This window comes from Sinohyriopsis cumingii, chromosome 6 (assembly GCF_028554795.1).
Source record: "Sinohyriopsis cumingii isolate HCF-2022 chromosome 6, ASM2855479v2, whole genome shotgun sequence".
Lineage (NCBI taxonomy): Eukaryota > Metazoa > Mollusca > Bivalvia > Unionida > Unionidae > Sinohyriopsis > Sinohyriopsis cumingii.
Genome location: NC_142966.1, coordinates 163,539,482 through 163,560,028, shown reverse-complemented (window position 1 = coordinate 163,560,028; position 20,547 = coordinate 163,539,482). Strand labels below are relative to the sequence as shown.

The following is a 20,547-nucleotide window of genomic DNA, read 5'->3' as shown; positions in this document are numbered from 1 at the left end:
TAATATTTGCATGTTGTCTGTAGAGCGTATATCTGTGTCTAAACATCAAGATTCCTTAGTTAAAACTGTTAGCTATGGGGCTACGCACTCTGGGCAACTGTCAAAGAAGGCGGAGTTACATATGTTTGCGCATTACGTACTTTAACTCCGCCCTCTGTTACTAATTTTGTTCCGGTATGCATATCAATAAGGCTGCCGTTGATAAAGCCTTTGATCGTCTCGCCTCATTCATTCACGAAACTGGTTCGAAACAGTAGACATACCACGTTCAGCCCGACTACAAACAAGGATCTTAATCGTTACCTTTTGGATTATACTGGCTACTTTCAATTGAAAAAGGACTTTAATCGGATAGCTACAATTTAATCCCACTGTAATTGGGATGGCTGATACTTCATGTTATGTGCCTATGGAAAGTGAAGTATTCGATGACCAAATCGTACCCGACACCGACGATTGTTTCCTGCCGCCAACTGAGGCGCCCAACTTGCCTACATTTGCAGCACCTTGGAATGTAAGTAATCGCTTGACTGTTTTGTTATGATTTGTCCCCCAAAAAATTTATTTAATTACAAAGGAGGAACATTTGAATTGATAATGTGTAAATGATACGAGATAAATCGGCTATTGATAAAATATTTTGTTGATCTCCAAAATGTGGAATTTAGATAAAAGAGAGAAAAGAATGCAGTCTTAATTTTTAAGACTTTATCAATTTCACTCGATTTATTTCCTTCCTATCGTCACGGTAACTTTCTATCGTTACCTTTGAGAGCTGAAATATATATATATATATATATATATATATATATATATATATATATATATATATATATATATATATATATATATATATCTGAAAGAAAGAAAGAGCGAGATTACACACATGACATTTGTGGATATGAAATTTGGCTGTCTATATGTTGCATTATTTTGCTTACATTCTGACAAGTATGTGGCCTTTTGGTGAAGAAAAGAGAAAAGACGTGTTGTGTTTTCAAGTAGAGGTCCACATTTTAAAAAAATGGAACAAAAAAACCACTTTCGAATTTGTCTAAATCCACAAACTGGGATCAAAAACGAGGGGTATCTAATCCTGTCCGCGAGAAGAGTGCCCCTTGCAGGGTACTTATAACGTTACCCTACAGAGATGAAAGCGGCTTTTTAAAGTATGAAGAGGATAATGTTGGTATAGATCACACATATACGGCGGTTTGTTGAATACGTGTTTATTTTCTCTCATCCATGACTCTATACTTATTGGCCATATTTTTCTTCTAAATTCAAACGTGGCATGCTTGATTCGAGTGTGAAGGAGTAAGTAGATGTTTCAAAGAATCTGATTTAAATTCCATATGGTTGTAATCAATGGCTGGAATGTGTTTATTCGCTCACCTGCGCTGAAAAGATTTCCACACCAGTTAGCAGATTGGCCAATATTCAAATCTGATTGGCTGACATTCAAGGCTCAGCACTGCATGAACCCTCGGAAGACCGAGTAGGTGGCAATTTACTATTTGTTCATTCACAAGAAATTATTGCCCGCCATGGCGGTCGATAAACCGCTAAGCGCTTGTTTGCAAGGACTTGCACGGAGGCGTTGTTACCCTTCTTGTTCAAATAAGCTAATGTCTGGCTGTCTTCTTATGCAATACTTTGCCACAGGCGATTAAAGACTCTTTTTATTCAGGCAACCGATTTTATGTCAAATATGTGCATGTATATGGGCACGTTTTGTTTCTTATAAACACCATGCCATTATTTCAGACAAGTCAGCATTGCAATAAATCTTTAGAGTTTGTTAACTAATCGTATCGTTTGAGTTAATTTCCCATACTTTTACAAGTTTCAGAAGTTGGACGTAGACATGGCGACATTACTTAGAGAAAAGGATAATATATAGAAACAACGATACAGAACCAGTCATTTAAAATTAGTCGCACTATATCACTTAATATCACATTCGTGCATGCTATCATTTCTGTGGGGCTATAAAATCATAGACGAAATAACTGTCGAAGTACGCAGTACAGTTAGTCACGTCCGCCACTTGTTTACTCGTTAGGTGTGACGTATCTTGTCACATGATCAGCAGAGAAATGATTGGCAGCTCTGAAAAGAACCCTCCCAGGTTGTATGTATATAGTCAATCTGTACATTTGCACGTTACGCCATATGGTACTGTCTGCAACTAACGTACACAAAAGAGAAACAGCTGCATGAAGAAACATGTTCGATTGCATGTTTTATCATCAGGATATAGACATTGAAAGAGTAAATGATTACATACATACATACATACATACATACATACATACATACATACTTGCATACATACATACAGTGTATGTAAAATGTTACACTAAGCATTTATTCTTTTATAATAATCATCAATTTAGTTTCGAATTTTGACGTATCTTAACGGAATATGTCTACTTACAGGTTAAAGACTTAGAGAAATTTTTCTACCTCGACTCCAATGAAGTTTCGAAGTCGCGCCGTGAGAGTGCGGCTTTTGTTGACGAGTTCTTCGACGACACGAAGAGCACTCTGGAGCTTCAGACTGCCAAGCAGATGATCGCAGCGGGGGTATTCCGAAACCATGACATATCTCTTCTCAAGACGGGGCTTCTGAATGCCACTAAGCAACAGATTCTGCAGCGAGCGGTTGGGGGAGTCAGTAGAAGAGAAAGCGTTTCGATTGTGGAAGAGGTTCTTACCGAAGGAAGCGAGACAGGCAAGGAGAGCAGCATCGAGAAAGCCAAACAAGGGCTATTGTCTTCCAAGTTAGACAATGGTTTCGACCTTGATGGAACCGTTGTGGCTTATGATCAGTTGCCCATATCAAAGAACGATGATGTCTTTTTGAGAGCTCAAAGTCAGAAGGTTTCTGATTCGTTGTGGGAGGACATCAGGGCCAGTATGGACATAATTGATGAGGAGAAAAGCGAAAAAAACGACATTGATGACAATGATAGAACTAGATCCAGTTTGGAGACAATAGTTAAACTGGAAAATGAAGATGAAAAATCGTCCTGCCAATTTCAAGGTTTTGGTAGGAACTCTAAGGTTGATTCGAATATTATAGTGAAGATGGAACATCAGCCTTCCAGCTGTATGATGGACAAAACTACTATCAATTCAGATCAGTCATGCAGACCAAAAACTTTATCCATTCCAGTGCCCCAGTTTACACTTAACTCAACTACAACGGCTTCGGTCGTTAATTATGTGACCCAATACAGTTCAGGAGGAGTAGTGAAGTCGCATATTCCCGCTACGACACAACAGTATACGTCAGCCCCTACCCCACCACATACAGTCCCGGTCTTGCTTCCAACGCCACCAAACTCACAGCCAGGTAGTCCCAGCCAAGAGCTACATCTAAGAAGAACTCCACCACCTCCTTACCCGGGCCAAAGTCATGCCAATGTGCCCCAGAGAATGTGTGTCCCAGGGACCGGCCTTATCCCCCTCAGTCGTGTCTTGACTGTGCCGACAGTTCAACAGGGTTCATCAAATCATTCGAAGAGGCTACCATTGACCCACCCAGGATGTTCCACTATCAAGTACAACAGAAAAAACAATCCAGATTTGGAGAAGAGAAGGATACACTTTTGTGAATTTCCAGGTAAAAGTTCATGTCAGTTACATTCTGACTTAAACATTGTTATATAACCATGTCTTTAATATTCTCAACAAGACAATAAGGTTTATGAAATTCGTGTTCAAAGCATCTGTTGCTATATTTGCTATTCTATATATTCATGTAACCTCAAATTAATCATCTAGGGCAATGACTTGAAACATGATAAGATTAGCATATCTCACTGGACATCTGCTGCTTTTTCTACATTCTGACCTTGGAGTACCAGGAAGTATCCAAATTTGAAAAGCAGTCTGCATGGCATCGCAGAAAAATCGTGAAGGTCTCTCGCTGATAAGTCTATTTTTAGTAACACAATTATGATCGAGTCCGATGATTCTAGCAGTGTCACTGTGTTGTGTCTATATTATCTGAACAACGTTCTTGCATACTGTTAATGCGCTAATAAAATTAATTTCATGAACGCTATTTTTATTTGTTTATTCACAGGTTGCAGAAAAGCTTACACAAAGAGTTCCCATCTAAAAGCACACCAGAGAATTCATACAGGTTCGTACTTCAGTTTATTTAACATCGACACTTATTCATTCATTATTTGTGTGCAGAATAAGGGAATTGGCTAGAATACCGTCTTATGAACGGATGCTGAGCGAACATTCTTGAAAGCTAAACAAGTAATTTGTCGTCATTAATTAAAAAAATGAACCAAAAGAAGATTCATTTTGATGTTTTGATTTGATTTTCAAAAAAGTAAATAATTTGTGAAGAAAATGGGTAATAATTACCTTTTTGAACATGTTAACAGCAAGACTCTAAATGCTAAACAACTAATTGTATGCTTAGGCGGTATATCCTTGATAAGTGTACAGTACAACATTGTATTTTTATCTTTGTCTTTTACAGGTGAAAAACCATACAAGTGCCATTTCCAGAGCTGTCAGTGGCGATTTGCAAGATCAGACGAACTCACCCGACATATACGAAAACATACCGGCGCCAAACCCTTTAAGTGTAAAGTTTGTGAGCGTTGCTTTGCTCGTTCCGACCATTTAGCTCTGCATATGAAACGCCACGAACCAAAGAATAAGTGACTTTGTCCACATTCTCCATTTTGTACGGACTGTGCCACAGTTCCGAGTTGTGCCCAGCAATTGTCTGCTGATTGTTTGAATCGTGGCAGTACAGTTCTTTAATCTGCCCAAAGGAGAGAGGCTTGAATGTCGTGACGGAAGGAAATGTTTTTACTCCAATTCTTGTTGAAAGATGACTTGATTTTATACATCGCTAGGACATTTTGGAGTGCATTTTTGTCTAGTCGACGACGCACACTTTGTTAAGAGAATGGAATATTTTTGGACATGCGCAATGAGGACAGTCTGCCCTAGGCTGCTATGCTTTTTGTCAAAAAGAAGTAAAGACTGGAGAGAGTACACATCGAGTTAACATAAAGGTGACGCTATGTCCCTTAATAATGACGTCATATCAGATGGCAGTAAGATTGAAATCCCTTTTGATGGGTGAAAATTAGTGTAGTGACGCTATTGTTAAAGAGTTGATCATGTAGACTGTGGTTTTATTGACAAGTGCTCATGGCGAAAATTGTGCTTTAAATGACAAATTATTTTGATGTTGTCATCTATTTTTACACTTGTTGTACGTGGTGTAGAACTATATTCCATTTTTGTTGCATGAGTCGTGTCTGAGGTTTAAAGTGATAACCTAATTGGAATTTTTCTTTTAAACATCAGCATTTACCTCTGTTACAGTACTGAAATTTGACAAGTTGTCCCAGTCTTTACTGATATCGATCAGTAAAGAATTACAGACATTTGCTTTGGCAGAATTATCACCTTATATGTTTGCTCAAAGTTTGTAACGTTTAGTTTAGGCCCGATCATAAGCATTTCAACAGTATCATTCTATTTAATATTTATATTTTCATAGTTTTTCGAATTCCATTGTTTGAAACGGGTCTGCATTCCTCTGATTTTCTTAGAGTTCTTGTAAGACTTACCTATTTTATTACGTACATACAGACAAACGTACATACATATTTTGTACTTAAGGTTTGCACTGAGAGCTATGTCTCTCGTATGTGTACTGTTCCAGACGATCCATTCTCAGAAAACAGTTGTGATATATTTTAGAATAGAGAGCAATCGAGGGGAATAATCGAATATTTTATATTTTTTGTATGTGTTACATAAGTGCTTGTATTCAATTTGTTTAATTTCAATGCCGATATAATAAGTGATAACAATAAATATCTGTTCCAACCTATATATTGCTTTGTAACTTTTTAATCATGTCCGTATCGTGCTTAAATAAGTTACTGTAGTCGCATCTCGTTCACTTTCTCCATCATTCCATCTGACTCTCCTCGTTTCTCTCGAGACATGTACCTATGATACGTTTTGACCATTTCGTCATTTTAGAGCGAAGTAAAAAAAAAGATGTTTTCCGCAAGGAAGATATATTTGATCTGTCAAAAAAAGGTTCTTTAGTAACAGATGTCTATTCTAGTGTGATCTTTTACACTTTAAACAGATGACACCATATTGATCTCTTTCCTGGCGATCTGTTAATCTCACAACTCATTATTCTTCCATTCAAAACAAGTTCGGTATTATCGATCTCGTTGTCCAGGATCAATAATACTCTCTCTCTCTCTGTGGATGTGTGTGTGTGTGTGTAAGTAAGCATGTACATGCAAATTCATTTTATATATATATATATATATATATATATATATATATATATATATATATATATATATATATATATATATCTGTCTGTGTGTGTGTGTGTACGTATAGTATTTTGTTTATTTATTACCGATATTTTATTACCACCTATTAAAATGGAACATATGCTAAATCTCTATTTATAAAATTACATTCTCGTTTGCTGTTATATTGATGTGTTTTTCTTGTTTACTTCATTTGTTGAATCAATTGTTTGTGCGAATAAGGAAAGGGCTTGGTTTTAAAAAGGTGAATTTAAGGAAATGCACCAAAATAATTCAAGAGTGGAACTGGACTCCTGCTGAACATGCTGTTCTTTTGGTACAGGTGTGATAATAAGTATGGAAATCAGTCTTCTAAAAAAATTAATTGATTCAAGTCAACATCTTCGCATGTTTGCAGGTAATTATCGTGATCTTCATATACAACATGATCAATAGTGTGTAGTGCGAGTCTATTGACACAATTGATAAAATATGTTGACACACGAAGAAACAGCTGGCGAGTCTCAACACGTTCACTGTAGTGAATGGAGTTTATTTAAAAAACATTTGTTCAGTGTAAATACTGCGTTGGCGATACAGTCCAATTCTCATTTTCAGCGATTCATTAACAACCCTACTTCATATTTCAATGGTGCTATTATCTGAAGTAGAGTTGCTTTCGAATGCATCTCTGTACAAAAGTACATAAAGATAAGTATATGTAATCTCTGATAGTCTGAACCGGAAGCCCTGTGACCTTTCCTGTCTCTTTCGTCGCGGTTTTCTGGTGTAACGTCTGGATGAGGAAAACTTGAATAGGTATCTTCGTTATATTTCTTGACTGTGTACAATGCTTGTATCCTTACACAGCATTGAATTTTGAGGTAAAAATATTCCACTGATTTTTGGTTTATTTGCTGCTTTATCTGGAAGCAGATTGTACCATGTTAGAGACTCTCAAAAAATGACACGTGGTATGAACTTGTAAAATACACTTTTTGATAGTTCGAAATGTGAATTAAAACGTTTCACTGAAGCTTAAGTTATTATTAGTTTTACCGTGGAAGAAGCTGTGTCGACGTTCAAGGTCTGTTACAAACAACTTCGGTGATCCAAGCATTGCCGTGGCAGGGATTCAACGTTCCAAGTCTTCTGCAACTTCGGTGTTGCAAGCATTGCTTCCAGATGTGTGTGTATGTATGTATGTATGTATGTATGTATGTATGTATATATATATATATATATATATATATATATATATATATATATATATATATATATATATATATATATATATATATATATATATAAACACACACATCGATATTGGCAGCTTGTTTTGTTTGGACTTTTCTGTTTAATCATTTGCCGATGAGGTAAAGTAAACTTATGGTATGAACCTTCTTTTCTCGTGCTTCGTCTGGCATGCACGGTCCTTTCACAGTTGCTCCTTACAATTTTTTCTCGAGAGCCGCTCAACAGAATATGAATTTGTTTTTAAATAGACACATGTTGTAACCTTTTTGTCTAAAAATTGACTACTTCTTGTATTATTTATCTGTGCGTATGGCAATGTACTACAGTACTGTCATGAGTACAGTACGCATATCTTGTAGTTACAAAGTTAAGTATCGTAACAGAAAGGAATACAAAAACGTTTACCCCTTTTATTATGATTTGTTTATACGTAGTTTCTTATTAGTTACATCATCTCTTTGTGAAAAATTGGCAACGTAAAATAAAACAATATATTTTTATTGACATCGCTCAGTATCTGTTTACTTTCTTTTCCGAATCCTCCTTTTAGTGCCTCAACCAAAAAATCGATGGAAATTTCAGAAGCACGCCTGCATTTACATTTTATTTCGAGTTTGAAGCTGCTCAAATGGATAATTTTATCTTCAATATCCAATATCAGCCAACGTTTAACGTCATGTTTTGGTATGAAAAACAAATATATAAGCATAATGAATATGGAAGAATGAGATTTGTATCTGGAATAATGCATATAGATAAATAGTAATGACATTTTCAACCTTTATCAACATAAAAACCGGGGCAGAAATGGCCTTTATTCAATATATTCCTTTGAAAGAAAGGCTAATGCATGACGCATTTTTACATTTGTTCAGTGATGCCGATCCGCCAACATTTACAGCCTTCGCTAATTAAAATCTTAAAAACATTTAAACAACAAATCGTAAAAACACTAAACGGAGTTTGCCAACATTCGACAAAAACTATTCCTGGCGTGATGGTGTTCCAAATTTGTTCAAAAAGATCTCGATCCACCGTAAAATATAGACGCCAGTACTTAAACTATTTAAACGACTTCTACAAACCTGCTCAGTTGAATTTAACCAAATTATACCACAAGGTGCTTTCAAGTTTGTAAATATGATCATCATGATCCGCAATCAAAAATGTCCATCGTTGCTAAAAATAGATAAACATAAGACGACTTAACAAGCACAGCTCAAAAAAAGTTTCCAAATTCACCATGAGCATCGTGACATAAAGGGCATGACATAAAATGCCAGTCCACTCCATCAAATATATCTGACGTTAATGAAAAAATGGAACTGTAACATCGCCCTCTTAGTAAGAGGGGTGGTTAATTGTTAATTGGATTTGGCTGGCGTTATCTAGAGGATGACCTCCCTCGATATTATAGCCTGGCGGGAGTGAAAGAAGAATGGAATTTCAACAGGGAACTGAGCGAGAATACTGGGAAAAAATAAAGCAACACGAGCCCCCTTTGACAAGAAAATAACAAATTTAATTAAAACAATTTAATAACGGCAATTCCAATTCAAGTTAGATTACATCAATAGAATTTAACAGGTGTGTCCAATTTGGATTTATTTTATCATCATCATCATCATAACGAGAAGTGAAAAGAGCACAATGTCCACGACCGATTTACATCACCTTCCTGTCTGGTCCATATATCAACGTCTCATAGTTCCTGCTTCCTGAGCTCTATGCTTTGCACCTTCATGGACTTCCTGTTTTTTTATTCTGACCTCGTCCTTCTTTCTTTCCCCGGATTTCTGTCTTCAGACTGTCTCGTCTTTCTCTCAGAAAGCTGTTCCTTAAAGGACAAACTTACCCCATGATTCTGTATACCACACTCCCTAAAGTTACATACAATTCACTTACGTTATTCAGAGCATGTTGCTATCCACACACTGCATAAATTCTGACCTAGTACGGTAGGACATAGACCTCGCTTCCAGCGACAAGTCTTTAATTACCACGTGAGCGTCTATCGAATATTACCGTATTATTTTACATATGCTACTACATGTTCGATTACTATTGCATGAAATTCACAGATTGTAACTCACGGCAATCCTTAACCTTAATCTGTATCGCCCTAACAAACAAAGGAAGTTATTTCATATAACCCTATGAAATTCTACACATATGAACATTTGGATCGCATGCAGTCAATTCTGCCAATGAACTAATAACTATAAAATTAAAAAGGTAAATTGCATAACAATTCTAGCATCAATACTTTATATGAAAATGAATAAAATAAATTGTATAATAACTCTAACATCAACACCTTCCAGGAAATTGAATAAACGATACATAATATGGAAACCTAGTCATAGCAAACACATTTGCATAAAACAAACAATCAAATAATAGAATATTACATGAAACTAAAATTGCGTACCTTATTGCTGTTCTCTTTCAGAACTTGTGCGTCCTAGCACTAAAACATGTATTTTTACAAGACGACCACTTGGTCCCTTTCTTGTTTCACGCGGAAAGCACTAATCATTTTATGCTTTCCACGGAGTCGAGATTAAGTTTCCTCTTCTAGGAAATTTTCAGACTAAGGAATTTCGACTAAGGTCGTCACTTTAAAGTCTGACTGCTCTAAAGTGTACGCGTTAATTTATTCTGCCCAATCGTAGGCAGCGGTCCCTAATTTTTCCCAAAGAAATAATTCCTTTCATCAGGTTGAGACAGCTCGGAATATGTGAATGCAAGTGCGTAACAATTTCCCTTTGACAAAATGATAAATGGACATAGGTTCCTACCAAGCGGTTAGAGTTGGTAGCTCAAATGTTTACTTTTTTAAGGACTGTGTTAAGATACTTCGGTCAATTTCACTGAGTTGGAATTCAGTCCCTTTGAAATTTACACTGACAATGGGGGAGATGAACGAAGAAAGTCCAAGTGACCCGTCACAAAGACGTTTCTGGCTTAAATGCGATAAAATGTTAATGCTCAATGCATTCAACGTTAAAGTTCGCTGCAATTCAAAATTCGACACTTCGTAGGAACTTTAAACTACTTCCCCGAAACTGCTCAGTAGAAATAACCACATTGAAGAAAAGTATTCTGGCAATAAGGACTGTCATAATTGTGTAAAATGATACAAATTATGCAAAATGATACAAATTACCCATCAGATATGTTCGCCTGACTATAATGGTAAAGCCTGTTAACAACTTGTTTCTAAAACTTTCTCAACTAAATTTGACCCAGCATTTGGCGAAAGCATAGTGGGCTGTTAAGTTTGTGCAAATTTCACCAATCTGCTTTTCAAACATGGCTGATGTTGCTAAAACAGACAAAGTTTTAATAACTTCTTATAAAACCACGTGGGCAGGACAGATCCAGACATCCATGCTGACTGCACAGATTGTGCAATAAGCGTGGATACTTAAAGGTTGCGGGTATGAAGAGTTTCTGCGTTCAGGGTCAAGTCCCAAAGAGCTGGATGAAATCCATGGCACAATCTTGGCTGTATCAGGACTTGTCATTTCTATGCCGAAGAAACGAATATTTTACTAGACAAGGTAACAACATGCCTTTCTTTCTTCTGCACAGTTGCAATATGTGCATATATTTTTGCATTCACGAGCAGAGCAATTTATTTTAGTTTGGGGTTTGAATTTATTACATTAAGCGGTTTTAGTATTGAGAGTTGAATGATAGAGTAAACAGGCGTGCATGTATAATATATAAATATGTCATTTTTGGTAAACAATCAGTTTGCTATTAGTAAATAATATTTTGGAAGGGATACAATCGAATTTCAGGTTTACTTGTACATGTATGCCTGTTGGCCTAGTATCAAATACAGTCATCTTCAGAAAAATACAATATTTGGTGCCATGGTTATCTAAACCACCGTTTGGTATTGTTATTATTTGTGTGCTCTTAGTATTTTGATGTTACATATTCAGTACAGTGATGTCCAATGTCCATATACATGTTGTTTTGTGGTACGCATTGTGAGTGAGTAGTATGTGAGTTGCTTGCATTGCACGTGCCTAACATGCAACCACCTATTATATTAACAAGTCCCTGTTCTATTGTTAACTCCTCCAATGACTCCAGGAGTCAACTTCAACATTTCTGGGTGCAATAAGTTACCCGATACCTTGTAAATGATATCGAAGAAACTAACTACTTAAATCAGAATAATACACGGCGCTGATAAGTTTTAGGTAATTACATTGTGAAAGTTTTATAATAATTCCGCGCCTTATCATTTTGTGAAAATACGTGTTTCATTTACTTTTAATTATGTGTATATCTCCTGTGTATATGTTGTAGGTCTTCTTCTTCTGGTGATTCATTTAGTTGTTATCACGTCTGATTAAAGTACAAGAACCTAGGGAGGTGTAACTTTATTATTTCTCCCATAAACCCGTTTGAGGTATTACAATGATGCCCACCTTTGATTTAATTGAAGACCAGCGGCCGCGAATAGTTAAAGGATGGGCCTTCAAAGACACCTAGGCCTAGTCAAAAGTGGCACAGTTTTCTGCAGTGTAATATGACTGCTGAACTTATCTTCAACATCAACATATATGTAAAATAAGTATAATTTATATTGTTATATATTTACCTCAGTAATGGGGGCCGGGAATGGACGAGTAATCTAAAGCCCTCACCGTGACTTGTATTTTTAACGTAGCTTTAACAATTTTTCAGTCATATCGCTACGATGTGTGCAGTGTGGCAGTTTATAGTGATGTCTAGCATTTGGACATCATGATGCAGACACGTAGCATAATGTCCCACCCGGTAACATTATCCTGACACCAGGCCGACCAGTCCTAACACTAACCTCTTAATGCGGGGCCCCTAGTGGCCGAGTGGTCTAAAGCGCTCACCGTTACGGATCACTGCCATCTCACCTCTGTTTGCGTGGGTTTCAGTCTCAGGTTTGGCCAATGTAGGTATGTGAGAAAGCTTGCAAGTAGCTTCTCGTGGGTCGGTTGTTCTTTCTGGGGTTTTACCGGGTTCTTCCACCACCATTTATACTGGCCGCCATATATAGCCTATCTTGTGCTGAAAATGGCGTCAAACCCTGCAACAACAACAACAACCAGAATAATGGCCACCTTGGACAGTTTTTCCTAATTGTAGGATCCATATGATTGCATGGAAATCTCTGGATTCAGCTTTAGAATCAGCTCGACTACCTTGGTATCTCCCACACATGGTGGATGACTCTAATGGTGTGAGAGATTGTATAGACGCAGATGTTGACTCAGACCATGTAATGGCGATGGCAAAGACAAAAACAATAATCAGCAGCAAAAGTAGACTGGACTGCAGAGACACGAACTATCTGACAGCTCCATGCTCATGACTCTTGAGAAACAACAGCAGTTCGCTATTTTTCTCTCCAATAGATTCCATGTTCTTGCTGACCTGGCTGATGATTTCACAGAAAATAAGTGGGAACGAGTTATAGGGACGTTCACGTCAGTTTGTGAGGAGATGATGAGATTTATACGACAACAGATACAATCAGGAAGATTGAAGACAGATGAGAAATCAAACATAGGCGTGTAATTGCAAAGATCAGAGCACAGAAACAGTGTTTTCAGGAGGAACCCATATAACATCACAAGGAAATCGTCATGAAGTAAAACAACCAAAAGAAAGCCTGTAAACGGAAAGGATGGGGCATATCCTGAGCAAACCAGCAGAACAGCTCAGACTGGTGAAAGGAATATTTCAGTAGCTTGCTCAGAGGCACACCTGTGAAACCCATCCATCATAGGAGAAGATCTGGATATCAAGATAGGGCCCATTATCAAGAGGGGAACAATACAAGCAATCAGAAAAATGAAAAGTATTAAATCCCTGAAGAAGCCTTAAAAGCCTTAAAAATAGATTCCACAGTTATATCATGTATCTTGACTGACCCTCGTCGGGAAATGTGGGACAAAGAAGAGAAGCCAAGTCAGGAGGAACAGATGAGGACGCCAAGGCCAGGATTGCCAAGGCATTCTCAGATCAGTCTGGAAGAATGATAATATCCACTTGAAACCAAAGCTTAGGCTGTTCAAATGCAACCTCAGATCAGTGCTTCTATAAATGGCAGAGACATGCAGACACACATAACACTTGGAACATAAGATATATGTTTTCGACAATACTTGCCTCCGACAGATCCTGTGCATTAGATGGCCAGACCGAATCCCATCCAGGAGTTATGGCTGATGGCTCAACGACTGAGGAAAGCAAGTCAAATTGGGTTGGACATACTCTGCAGAAGGATCATCCTATCATCGCTCATCTTGTCCTGGATTGGAACCCTCGAGGCAAACGCAAAAGAGGACGATCAGCCGTGACTTGGCAAAGAACCAAGGACATCGAACTTATGACCATCCGCATGTCCTGGAGGGAAGCAAAATAGATAGCCAAAGACCCTGACAAATGGAGAGCTGCTGTGAAAAGGAATGTTGAGTGACCACCTTGTCTTGAAGGATACTTAGAACTCGTACAGCGGATGACTTCTACAGACAGGTTAAAATGTTGACTGATTGATATATATCGACACATTAACATATTAATGGTTACACTAAATCGAAGCAATTATAGTAAGGTCAGTTGCACAAGGACACAGCACAGCGACTGGCCTATCTGGTGTGGCCAAGATGTGGGCCAGCACCTTCTAGTCGCGAGTCGGATACGCTAACAACTGAGCCACTGCTGTTCCTCCTTTTTGGCTGTACTTTAATTTAAATCCTGGTCAAAATTAAAGATGTGTGACAGAACAAAAAAGAGTATATTTGATTATTTCTACTTAACAAGGAGTAGCCTGTTTTGCTACAGTTTTGCATAATGCAGCATTTTATTACATTCACCCACCGATCTGTATTAATGTGGGGCACTTGCTTCGAGCAAAAATTATATTTGTTGAAACTGACGGAAATTATAAAAGAAAAGAACTTTGAAGGACATAAAAGAAGAATGGGCAAAATAAACCAACTTTCAAGAATTAAGCAATCAATGAATTGTTTGTTCAGGCCATTCAAGAATTGAGTGATGGATATATTGTACAAGCCATGAATTGAACGACGAATAAGGGTTATATATATATATATATATATATATATATATATATATATATATATATATATATATATATATATATATATATATATATAATCAGAATTGAGCGATGCATAAGATGTGCAAGCCATATAAGAACTGAGCGATGAACAAGTTATACATTTAACGATTGAGTTATCAATAAATTCTACAAGCCAAATAAGATTGGTATAGTTGTACAAGTCATTCAAGAATAGAGTGATGGATAAGTTGTACAAGTCGTACAAGAGTTGAGCGTTGAATTAGTTGTACATATAACAATTGATTGATCAATAAATTGTACAAGCCAGATAATAACTGAACGATAAATAAAGTTATATATATATATATATATATATATATATATATATATATATATATATATATATATATATATATATATACATATATAAGAATTGAGCGACGAATAAGTTGTAAAAGCCCTTTAAGAATTGTTCGATTAAGACGTTATACAACCATTCAAGTATTGAACGATGTACAAGTTATACAACCGATTCAAGATTTGAACGATGAATTCGTTGTACAAGCCATACAAGAATTGGGCGATGAATAAGTAGTACAAGGCATTCAAAAATTGAACGATGGCTAAGTTATAGGAGCCTTCAAGAATTATGCAGTGAATAAGTTGTACATATAAGAACTGAGTGATGAATTGTTTGTAGAATCCATATAAGAACTGAGCGATGAATACATCTTTCAAGCCATACAAGAAAAGAGCTCATGAATACATCTTTCAAGCCATATAAGAAATGAGCTATGAATACATCTTTCAAGCCATACAAGAAATGAGCTATGAATACATCTTTCAAGCCATGTAAGAAATGAGCCATGAATACATTTTTCAAGCCATACAAGAAATGAGCGATGAATACATATTTCAATCCGTATAAGAAATGAGCGATGAATACATCTTTCAAGCCATATAAGAAATGAGCGATGATTACATCTTTCAAGCCATATAAGAAATCAGAGATGATTACATCTTTCAAGCTATATAAGAAATGAGCGATGAATACATTTTTCAAGCTACACAAGAAATGAGCTATGAATACATCTTTCAAGCCATATAAGAAATGAGCTATGAATACATCTTTCAAGATATATAAGAAATGAGCGATGAATACATCTTTCAAACCATACAAGAAATGAACGATGATTACATCTTTCAAGCCATACAAGAAATGAGCTATGAATACATATTTCAAGCCATATAAGAAATGAGCTATGAATACATCTTTCAAGCCATATAAGAAATGAGCGATGAATACATATTTCAATCCGTATAAGAAATAAGCGATGAATACATCTTTCAAGCCATACAAGAAATGAGCGATGATTACATCTTTCAAGCTATATAAGAAATGAGCGGTGATTACATCTTTCAAGCCATACAAGAAATGAGCGATGAATACATCTTTCAAGCCATATAAGAAATGAGCTATGAATACATCTTTCAAGCCATATAAGAAATGAGCTATGAATACATCTTTCAAGCCATACAAGAAATGAGCTATGAATACATCTTTCAAGCCATATAAGAAATGAGCTATGAATACATCTTTCAAGCCATACAAGAAATGAGCTATGAATACATCTTTCAAGCAATATAAGAAATGAGCGATAAATACATATTTCAATCCATAAAAGAAATGAGCTATGAATACATCTTTCAAACCATACAAGAAACGAGCGATGAATACATCTTTCAAGCCATATAAGAAATGAGCTATGAATACATCTTTCAAGCCATATAAGAAATGAGCGATGATTACATCTTTCAAGCCATATAAGAAATGAGCTATGAATACATCTTTCAAGCCATATAAGAAATGAGCGATGATTACATCTTTCAAGCTATATAAGAAATGAGCTATGAATACAGCTTTCAAACCATACAAGAAATGAGCGATGAATACATCTTTCAAGCCATACAAGAAATGAGCGATGAATACATCTTTCAAGCCATAAAAGAAATGAGCTATGAATACATCTTTCAAGCCATATAAGAAATGAGCTATGAATACATCTTTCAAGCCATATAAGAAATGAGCTATGAATACATCTTTCAAGCCATAAAAGAAATGAGCTATGAATACATCTTTCAAGCCATACAAGAAATGAGCTATGAATACATCTTTCAAACCATACAAGAAATGAGCGATGAATACATCTTTCAAGCCATACAAGAAATGAGCTATGAATACATCTTTCAAGCCATATAAGAAATGAGCTATGAATACATCTTTCAAGCCATATAAGAAATGAGCGATGAATACATATTTCAATCCATATAAGAAATGAGCGATGAATACATCTTTCAAGCCATACAAGAAATGAGCGATGATTACATCTTTCAAGCTATATTAGAAATGAGCGATGAATACATCTTTCAAACCATACAAGAAACGAGCGATGAATACATCTTTCAAGCCATATAAGAAATGAGCTATGAATACATTTTTCAAGCCATATAAGAAATGAGCGATGATTACATCTTTCAAGCCATATAAGAAATGAGCTATGAATACATCTTTCAATCCGTATAAGAAATGAGCTATGAATACATTTTTCAAGCTATATAAGAAATGAGCTATGAATACATCTTTCAAGCCATATAAGAAATGAGCTATGAATACATCTTTCAAGCAATACAAGAAATGAGCTATGAATACATCTTTCAAGCCATATAAGAAATGAGCGATGAATACATCTTTCAAGCCATATAAGAAATGAGCTATGAATACATCTTTCAAACCATACAAGAAATGAGCGATGAATACGTCTTTCAAGCCATAAAAGAAATGAGCTATGAATACATCTTTCAAGCCATATAAGAAATGAGCTATGAATACATCTTTCAAGCCATATAAGAAATGAGCGATGAATACATCTTTGAAACCATACAAGAAATGAGCTATGAATACATCTTTCAAGCCATATAAGAAATGAGCGATGAATACATCTTTCAATCCATACAAGAAATGAGCTAAGAATACATCTTTCAAGCCATACAAGAAATGAGCGATGAATAAATCTTTCAAGCCATACAAGAAATGAGCGATGAATACATATTTCAATCCGTATAAGAAATGAGCTATGAATACATCTTTCAAGCCATACATGAAATGAGCTATGAATACATATTTCAATCCGTATAAGAAATGAGCGATGAATACATCTCTCAAGCCATACAAGAAATGAGCGACGAATACACATTTCAATCCGTATAAGAAATGAGCGATGAATACATCTTTCAAACCATATAAGAAATGAGCGATGAATACATATTTCAATCCGTATAAGAAATGAGCTATGAATACATTTTTCAAGCTATATAAGAAATGAGCGATGAATACATCTTTCAAACCATACAAGAAATGAGCTATGAATACATCTTTCAAGCCATATAAGAAATGAGCTATGAATACATCTTTCAAGTCATATAAGAAATGAGCGATGAATACATCTTTCAATCCATACAAGAAATGAGCGATGATTACATCTTTCAAGCTATATAAGAAATGAGCTCTGATTACATCTTTCAAGCCATATAAGAAATGAGCGATGAATACATATTTCAATCCGTATAAGAAATGAGCTATGAATACATTTTTCAAGTTATATAAGAAATGAGCGATGAATACATCTCTCAAGCCATACAAGAAATGAGCGATGAATACATCTTTCAAGCCATATAAGAAATGAGCTATGAATACATCTTTTAAGCTATATAAGAAATGAGCGATGAATACATCTTTCAAGCCATACAAGAAATGAGCTATGAATACATCTTTCAAGTCATATAAGAAATGAGCTATGAATACATCTTTCAAGCCATATAAGAAATGAGCGATGAATACATCTTTCAAGCCATACAAGAAATGAGCTATGAATACATATTTCAATCCGTATAAGAAAAGAGCTATGAATACATCTTTCAAGCCATACAAGAAATGAGCTATGAATACATCTTTCAAGCCATACAAGAAATGAGCTATGAATACATCTTTCAAGCCAGATAAGAAATGAGCTATGAATACATCTTTCAAGCCATACAAGAAATGAGCTATGAATACATCTTTCAAGTCATATAAGAAATGAGCTACGAATACATTTTTCAAGCTGTATAAGAAATGAGCGATGAATACATCTTTCAAGCCATACAAGAAATGAGCTATGAATACATCTTTCAAGCCATATAAGAAATGAGCTATGAATACATCTTTCAAGCTATATAAGAAATGAGCTATGAATACATCTTTCAAGCCATACAAGAAATGAGCTATGAATACATCTTTCAAGTCATACAAGAAATGAGCTATGAATACATCTTTCAAGCCATATAAGAAATGAGCTATGAATACATCTTTCAAGCCATACAAGAAATGAGCTATGAATACATCTTTCAATCCGTATAAGAAAAGAGCTATGAATACATCTTTCAAGCCATACAAGAAATGAGCTATGAATACATCTTTCAAGCTATACAAGAAATAAGCTATGAATACATCTTTCAAGCCATATAAGAAATGAGCTATGAATACATCTTTCAAGCCATACAAGAAATGAGCGATGAATACATCTTTCAAGCCATACATGAAATGAGCTATGAATACATCTTTCAAGCCATACAAGAAATGAGCTATGAATACATCTTTCAAGCCATATAAGAAATGAGCGATGATTACATCTTTCAAGCTATATAAGAAATGAGCTATGAATACATCTTTCAAACCATACAAGAAATGAGCGATGAATACATCTTTCAAGCCATAAAAGAAATGAGCTATGAATACATCTTTCAAGCCATACAAGAAATGAGCTATGCATACATCTTTCAAGCCATACAAGAAATGAGCTATGAATACATCTTTCAAGCCATACAAGAAATGAGCGATGAATACATCTTTCAAGCCATACAAGAAATGAGCGATGAATACATCTTTCAAGCCATACAAAAAATGAGCGATGAATACATCTTTCAAGCCATACAAGAAATGAGCTATGAATACATCTTTCAAGCTATATAAGAAATGAGCTATGAATACATCTTTCAAGCCATATAAGAAATGAGCGATGAATACATCTTTCAAGCCATAAAAGAAATGAGCGATGAATACATCTTTCAAGCCATATAAGAAATGAGCAATGAATACATCTTTCAAGCCATACAAGAAATGAGCGATGAATACATCTTTCAAGTCATACAAGAAATGAGCAATGAATACATCTTTCAAGCCATATAAGAAATGAGCTATGAATACATCTTTCAAGCCATATAAGAAATGAGCGATGAATACACCTTTCAAGCCATACAAGAAATGAGCGATGAATACACCTTTCACTCCATATAAGAAATGAGCGATGAATACATCTTTCAATCCATACAAGAATTGAGAATGTTATTCTACAATCTACAGGATACACGAAGTTCTAAAACTTGAAAATCGATTACAAGCTGCATGAACGGCCGTTTTGAAGCGTATATAACAAACTCGTATAAAAATATGATATTCAGTTCTTAAAATTGCAAATAGTTCTACAAATAATAATAAACCTCACATAACAAATAGGATAATTATATATCAAGTATAAGTTACAGTTATTATCAAAGCACACAAGATGGGCATATGAATCAATAAAAATATGTGGTTTCTTTCTAATAATTATGAACTAATAATTATAATTTTATGTATCACATGATGAGAAGTTAACCAGTCTATATGCTTGTTACAAAGGCTTGGTAAAATAATAAATCATAGTGGTATAAAGCTTGCAGTCATATACTTCCTACAAATTTCCGTTTGTTGTAGTCATCGAATTAGTA

The 20,547-nt window shown here is 35.5% G+C and overlaps 1 protein-coding gene across 2 annotated transcripts; it reads left to right on the top strand.

Annotated features, from left to right (window-relative positions):
- Positions 1-209: 209 nt before the first annotated feature.
- On the top strand, positions 210-5,887 carry LOC149798446 (uncharacterized). Of its 2 annotated transcripts, none has more exons than XM_089963634.1 (4): positions 210-514; positions 2,443-3,631; positions 4,097-4,156; positions 4,511-5,887. In XM_089963634.1, exons 1-4 carry the CDS (start codon positions 383-385, stop codon positions 4,696-4,698), a joined length of 1,569 nt encoding a protein of 522 aa, XP_089819760.1. In that variant the 5' UTR covers positions 210-382; the 3' UTR covers positions 4,699-5,887. The 2 variants fall into 2 exon arrangements, with proteins under 2 accessions (XP_089819760.1, XP_089819761.1); XM_089963635.1 differs by lacking the exon at positions 210-514 and adding an exon at positions 1,240-2,274.
- The last annotated feature ends 14,660 nt before the right edge of the window (positions 5,888-20,547 follow it).